At 29.6% G+C, this 7,638-nt stretch overlaps 1 protein-coding gene across 2 annotated transcripts; it reads left to right on the top strand.

Moving 5' to 3' along the window:
* The first annotated feature begins 2,818 nt into the window (after positions 1-2,818).
* LOC128284073 (UPF0481 protein At3g47200-like) lies at positions 2,819-5,599 on the top strand. 2 transcript variants are annotated; one of them, XM_053021607.1, is made up of 2 exons: positions 2,819-3,670; positions 4,811-5,599. In XM_053021607.1, the coding sequence occupies exons 1-2, from the start codon at positions 3,615-3,617 to the stop codon at positions 5,502-5,504; spliced, it is 750 nt and encodes a 249-aa protein (XP_052877567.1). In that variant the 5' UTR covers positions 2,819-3,614; the 3' UTR covers positions 5,505-5,599. Both variants share the same exon structure in this region, with proteins under 2 accessions (XP_052877567.1, XP_052877568.1).
* The last annotated feature ends 2,039 nt before the right edge of the window (positions 5,600-7,638 follow it).

Raw genomic sequence — 7,638 nt, 5'->3', positions numbered from 1 at the left:
GTTGTTCGATTTAAGGTAATGGTTTTTCGTTCAATAGATGAATACCCCATTTCGGGTTTAGTTCAATTTGATTGTTTAAGTGATTAATGGAGTGAAATATTGATTAATTTTAGGTTAGGGATTGCTTGGAGTTGCTTTTACGTCGAAAATGATACAGGCGTGTACCCGAAACGTAGAAAATAAGGTTTTGGCAAAAGTCAAAAACCCCACTGTTGGCGTTACACGGATATGTGGTTGACCGTTTCGTAGGCCGTGTGGGATCGACGAAGCCAAACCATGCGCGCAAGACACGAAGTTTACTATTGTGCACTGTGTCTACTATTGTTTGTTTTCTGTGGGATTACACACGGAGTTTACGTAAACTCACCCCTCTCTATTTAATGTGCTGGTGAAGAGACTTCGTTGTTCGATTTAAGGTAATGGTTTTTCGTTCAATAGATGAATACCCCATTTCGGGTTTAGTTCAATTTGATTGTTTAAGTGATTAATGGAGTGAAATATTGATTAATTTTAGGTTAGGGATTGCTTGGAGTTGCTTTTACGTCGAAAATGATACAGGCGTGTACCCGAAACGTAGAAAATAGGGTTTTGGCAAAAGTCAAAAACCCCACTGTTGGCGTTACACGGGCATGTGGTTGACCGTTTCGTAGGCCGTGTGTGACCACATGGCCGTGTGATCGACGAAGCCAAACCATGCGCGCAAGACACGAAGTTTACTATTGTGCACTGTGTCTACTATTGTTTGTTTTCTGTGGGATTACACACGGAGTTTACGTAAACTCACCCCTCTCTATTTAATGTGCACAGGTAATCCCCAGACCTAGACGGATCGGTGTGGCGGAGGAGTCGACGGTGACCACAGTTTCTAGACTTTACGTTTTTTAAATTATGTTTTATGGTTTTATTATTATTGGGATGTAATTTGAGGACTCTTGGGACTTTTGCTTAAATTTGGTTTTTATTTATTTTTTTATGGAATTATAATTGCTAGTCGTAGGAAGTTCCGTTTTCAAAAGCTAACGGATTTTCTAAACTCACGATTACTTAAATTGTTTTGTTTTAAAAGCTTCCACAACAAGAAACGTTTTAAAGCAAATGTTTTAAATACGTAAAACGATTTCCTTTAGAACTAATAAGAGATAAAGATAGGCAATAACAGGGAAATGATTTTATTGTAATAATTTAGTTTTTGAACACACTATCGTGTGACATCACCAGATTCGGCCATAACGTCGTCTAGGCCTGGTTTGGGGTGTTACAATCTTTGTTAGTACATGAATATGAAATATTTGATACATTTGGAAAGTTGGAATGTGATCTATTTAAGTTGGTTTGCATATGTTGACTAAAAATGAAAAATAAAAGAAGTAATGTGATGATTGTTTGAAATGGAATGATTCATTATGGCATGATAAAGGCAATGGTAGGTGTTGGTATAACTTGTTGATATTTAGATTAAGTTATTGAAAAGTTGAATACGATTGATGAAATGGTAATATGAATTGCTAAGGAATTGAAATGATATGTTTGAACTTACTTAGCACGTTTTAGGTAAGTTTTAAGTCATTTAGAAATGGCATGTAATGTATTTTCTTGCATGATTTTAGTTGGAATATTGAATTAGATACCAAATTGTACATTTTTACCAAACATAGGGTCGACCATGTTGCGGTTACGAATCCTGACGTTGCGATATTGTCAAGTCAAAGAGTCTCGTCGCAACAAGCATAGGCTTGTCATTGCGACGTGACATACTGAGATGGTCATGTTGCGATGAGATAAAGTTGAAGCCATGATGTCACTTCGAACTTTTCAAATTTTTACAATTTGGTCTTAATTCTTGTTCGGACTGCCAAAAAAGCTTTCGTAAGTTCGATTAAAGCTCATAATTAATGTATTACTGTAATTGAATCGTGATTGATGGTTAAAAGAAAATTATCTTATAGTAATTCTGATTATAGCTGCTCTGACAATAATTGTAATATCTTGTAGATCGATTACATGGTGTTACAAGAAGTATGGTTACATGTGAAAGCTTATAAGTATAATAATTTCAATAAAAAAAAGTGGTTGGTTGGCGTGTAAATAATATGTTGTTGTAAATTTGAGATTTTTCATGAGTGAGGTACAACAATAAATGCAATTAATATGTGTAAAGAAGCATGGTTATATGTGAAGTAACTTCAATACAACAAATTGGTTGGCATGTGAATAATAAATTGGTTGGTTAAAATAATAAATTGGTTGTTTGGCATGTGAATAACATGTTGCTGAAAATTTGAGATTTTTGGTGCAGTAATAAATGCAATTACTATATGTAAAGAAGGATGGTTACAATGTTAAATATTTGGAATAAATCATGTAATATAATGATAATTTAAATATTAAAGTAAGTAAAAATAATTTAAATATAATGATAAGTAAAAATAATTTAAATATAATGATAATTTAAATATTAAAGTAAGTAAAAATAATTTAAATATAATGATAAGTAAAAATAATTTAAATATTAAAGTAAGTAAAAATAATTTAACTAATAAAATGAAAAAAATTGAATAGCTATTATTAAGCTGATGAAATTTAAGAACTGTTGTAGATATAAAATTTTCCCATGAAAGTTGTAGGTTATTGAGTATTTAAATTCTATAATATTATTCTCAATTTTAATATTTTTCATTATTTTTTGTTAAAAACATTAATTTAACTTTTTAAGATGGATAGTGATTTGACTCTTTCAAAAGAGAATTAAATTTAATTAAAAATTAAAATTATATTAGTACAAATATAAACACAAATTACACCTTAAGTATTTCCCATATATGTTTATTATGTAAGCTATAAAATATTTGTCATAATCGTTGCCATTTTGCCACCTTTTCTCCAACAGCACTCACTCTGCCGAAAACAGTTTACAAAATCACCTTCTTTATTACTTCCAACCCCTCAGCCTGAAAATGTCGTCCACGGAGGAAGGAGGCGGCGCCGTCGGAGCAGTTTCCACTGATCAAACAATCATCGACAACAACGATTCCACGAGCATTGATATGGACGACCCTCTCAGCGATGGCGAAGTAGCGCATCTCCGGTCATTAGACAAACCTTTCTACGGCGGCCAACCCAACTTCACTGCCAAACCATTGATACGAAAAGTCCCATCAACCCTTCGCCGCAACGAAGATTTCAGGAAGTATTTCACGCCGAAAGTGATCTCAATCGGCCCACTCCACCACGATTATCTCACCCTCCCTGAATCCAAGGAGCTCAAGCTCAAATTAGCAGAACATTTCGTCAAAAAAAATGGCGTCGATAAGGAATCCTTGTACAGAAACATTAAGAAAGAGATGGATGGCTTGAAGGAATGCTATGATCCACAGGAATTAGAGAATTATAGCGACGACAACAAGGAACTGGCTTGGATGTTCTTCGTTGACGGTTGCGCAATTATACAAGCAGTTTACATGCGTTACGGTAATGATGATGATGATGATGGTAAATTGTTTATTAAAAACGATTTGCTGACATTTGTGTACTCGGATCTGTTCTTGTTGGAAAACTAATTACCTTTTCGTGTTCTTGAATTGCTTACAAGCCCGAAAAAAGATGGCGAAAAGTTCATGAATGCAATCCAAAGGTTCATCGACGATACTGTTATCAACCCAGGCGAGGACAGGTAATTTAGGGAATTAAATAAAGAATCATTTTTGTGGAGTTTATAAATGTTTTTATAACTAGATGGGTAATGGAATCTATTTGACTCTCATTTCTGGTATTCAGTTTAATTACATAAATTTTGAAAATATTAAAAATATAAAAAATTCTTTAATTTAATTTGTCTAACTCTAACTTTGTCCAATCAACCTGATTAACAAATATAGTTTAATCCTTAAATTTTTTTAAAAAATTGAATAATTATTTTTTAATTTGAAGGCTTATTATAATTTAATAATTTTTAAAAAGTTTAAAATGTAAATTTTCATTTCTTGGGAACGACCCTGCCTGTCGGTTTGCATTTATCCTGTTGAGTGTATATTTTTAGAAATAAAAATTATGATTTCAAATTCAACTTTTCAAAATGGAAAAGTTTAATATCTTAAAATGGTAAGATTTTTGCATTAATACAATAATAAAAATTGTATTTTAGTTAATATTGTTTGAATAGGTTTGAATTGAAAATTCAAAGAAAGTCATTAGTCCAGTCGATTTAAAAATCCATATGAACAGGGTAAAAAATTTAATTAAACCGTATTATCAAATTAAAATTTTAATAATTTATTTAGTTAAATCAAATAAATTAAGGTTTATAAATCAATAACTTAATTGGATTATCTATTTTGAAAATCTTAATTTATGATTTTATTTTAAAAAGAATTAAACAATTACTTTTTTAATTTGAGGGCTTATTATAATTTAATAATTTTTAGAAGGATTAAAATATAAATTTTCACTTCTTGGGAATGACCTTGCCTGTCGGTTTGCATTTATCCTGTCAAGTGTACTTTTTTAGAATTAATTGAAACGGTTTGGATTGAAAATTAATTGAGACATCAATTTAGAAAAGTCATTAGATTAATTAATTTAAAAATTTATATGAACAGGATAAAAAAATTATTTAATTTAAAATTTATATGAACAGGATAAAAAAATTATTTGATCCGTGTTATCGAATCGAAATTTTTAATAATTTATTTAATTAAATTAAATAAATTGAGATTTATAAAAATTAACAATTTTAAATCCAACAACAAAAAAGGAAAAAAAAAAAGAAGAGAAATTATAGCTTGGCTTCCGACTAACACAGATTTTGGTGTAGTGGATGGTGGTGGAAGCAGCAAAAAGGAGGAGAGCGAATTCACTTATTGCATTTACTACGAGAAATACTCGTTTTCAGAAAAGGAAAACCATCGTGGTGGGCTTTGGGGTTTTTAATTGAACACAGATTTAGCAAAGAAGCAAGAACAAAACGGCACAGCTTTCGTAACATAAAAGAGCTTACAAAGGCCTGGATATGGTTAAAAGCAAGCGAAACAAGTTGTTTAACCGACATCAGTTTCAAACATATCTTCTTCGTCGGGAAATTACGGTTACCGCCGATCTCCGTCGATGATTCAACCATGAAATTAATAGCTTACGAAATATGTCCGGATTTCGGCAACGATTTCACCGTCACTTCATATATGTGTTTCCTTGATTCACTGATCGATGGAGCCGAAGATGTTAAAGAACTGAGCGATGCCGGCATACTATACAATGGATTGGGGAGTGATAAAGTGGTGGCTAAGCTTTTCAATAAGATGAACACTGATTTGATTCCTAATCCGATGATTTACAGTGCGGTTAAACATCAAATAGATAATCATTGTAAGAATATGTGGATTAATCATGCAGCTCAAGCATATAATACTTATTTTAGTATTCGTTGGACGTTTTTGGCATTTGTGGGTGCCATTGCTTCACTTTTTCTTAGTGCTTTGCAGACTTATTATACCATACATCAAAGAAAGTAAGTGTTTTTTACTTGTCTTTTTGTAAACTCTTGTTATTTATGAGAATTTTGTAACTTCTGGATTTTCGATTAATCTATTTAATTTGTTTAGGAGAATTTTTTTAAAAGAATAAAAAAGAATCCATCCCGATCCGAACGCAGATAAATTGCATCCCTATTCTCTTCTTGAACAATCTTTGGATTATTTGTTTAATAATTTTTTCTACTTAAAATATTAGTGTTTCTATTTTAACTAGTTAAAGTTTAAATTGTTAAAAGAAATAGTTTATATATATATATATATATATATATATATATATATTAATGTAATTCATATACCAGTTAGTGCACAATATTTTGGTCGGTACAATTGACACGGATTAGAATTTCTACTAGTGTGAAAATAAGGTTGAAGTTAGAATTTTTTTTGAGGGATCAGAATTAATTTATAAATTTTTATAAGAGTTAAAATGCAATTTAACCATTATATTAGCTAACATCTTCATAATGTTTTAAAAGATTAAATTAAAACCTTATTATTTTTGGGAGGGAAAAGTAAAATTTTATTGTTTTAATTTACTGTTTTAATTTATTGTTGAAACAATGTGTACTAGTCAATATAATTGGAATCTATGAGAAATCGACTATATTAATTTTATCTCATTAAAAAAAAGGGTGTGTTGGAGCAACCAATGGAACAAAATCCTTTGATAAGCTCATTAGAGTGGCTCCTATTAGAGAAAAAAAAAAGTAAGATCAATGATGGTATCATGAAACTAACTAAAAATATGACAAAGGCAAATACACCTTGTAGAGGCCTAAATTTACTCGGCCCAACAAATTAAAATCAAACCTAAATCCTACCCAATTCACAAATTCAATTACAAAATCAGACCCAAAACTAAGCCCAAATAATAAAAATCCTAGCCCAATATAACCTAAACTTATTTTTTTTTAAAAAAAAAACGAAAAGACAAAACCTTAGCCACTTTGCCTCCCACTTGCACCTACTCCACCACCTTGCCTCCCACTTGCACCTACTCCATCACCTTGTCTCCTACTTGCACCTACACCATCAAATGGAGAAGAGACATAGAATGATAAGAAATGTATGTAAGATGGCTATAAAAGCAAAACCAAAAGTTCATTGTAAAAAAAAAAAAAGAGGAGGAAAGAATTGTATTTTTGAAAGGTTTTTTTGATACAAAAAAAAGAGAAGAATGTAAAAGCAAAAGGTTTGCAAGCAAATCTGAAATAAAAAAAAGCGAGTATTGAAGAAGAAAAGATTCAAACGCGTTAAGGTTTTTATTTCTTTTTTCCCTTTTATTTTCACTTTTTTTGTACATATAAACATTTTTCTTTTTTCTTTTCTTTCAAAAATAGTATACATATATTTAGATATAAAAATTAAAAAGAAAACAAAAAATAATACATTTTTAAATTCGCCACTGCGCAAGGTGGTGGTGTGATTTGCGGCAAAGATTCATGACGGCACCGTCCGTCGCTTGGAGTCTTAACGGACCATGGCGGAATGGGGAAAGAGGAGAGAGTTGAGGGCTTTGTTTTATTTTTTATTTTATTTTATTATTTTACTATTATTTATATTATTATTATTATTTCTCATGTATATATTATTATTTATATTATTATTATATTATATATACCCTCTCCATATTTATTTATATTATTACTATCATTATTGTTACTTCTATTATTTTTATTTCGACTACTATTATTATATATATTTATTATTGTTTGTATTATTATTATTATTATTATTATTATTATTATTATCACCCTATTGTTATTACTTTACTTTTGTATTCTAATATATTATTAATATTACTCATATTTTCATTATTTTGCTATTACTATTATTATTATATATTAGTGTATACTTTTATGTATATATATATTTATATATAGTATTGTTTTTATGACTTTAATTTAATATTTTTATTATATTTGCTTTTTGTATTTCTATATTTATTATTATTATTATTATTATTATTATTATTATTATTATTATTATTATTATTATATAGTAGTGTGTATTTCTATTATATACATATATATATTTTTATATATAGTATTATTATTTACTTTACTTTAATAATATTATTATTTTCATTATATCTAACCCAATAATAATTCTT

This window comes from Gossypium arboreum, chromosome 11 (genome assembly GCF_025698485.1).
Source record: "Gossypium arboreum isolate Shixiya-1 chromosome 11, ASM2569848v2, whole genome shotgun sequence".
Lineage (NCBI taxonomy): Eukaryota > Viridiplantae > Streptophyta > Magnoliopsida > Malvales > Malvaceae > Gossypium > Gossypium arboreum.
The sequence above is the reverse complement of the archived record's forward strand: the minus strand, read 5'-3'. Positions and strand labels throughout refer to the sequence as shown.

Bases quoted from the DNA above. Each gene is read 5' to 3' on its own strand.
- LOC128284073 (XM_053021607.1), top strand. From the start codon at position 3,615: ATGAATGCAATCCAAAGGTTCATCGACGATACTGTTATCAACCCAGGC. The intron at 3,671-4,810 runs GTAATTTAGGGA...ATTTTGGTGTAG, and splicing joins ATCAACCCAGGCGAGGACAG to TGGATGGTGGTGGAAGCAGC.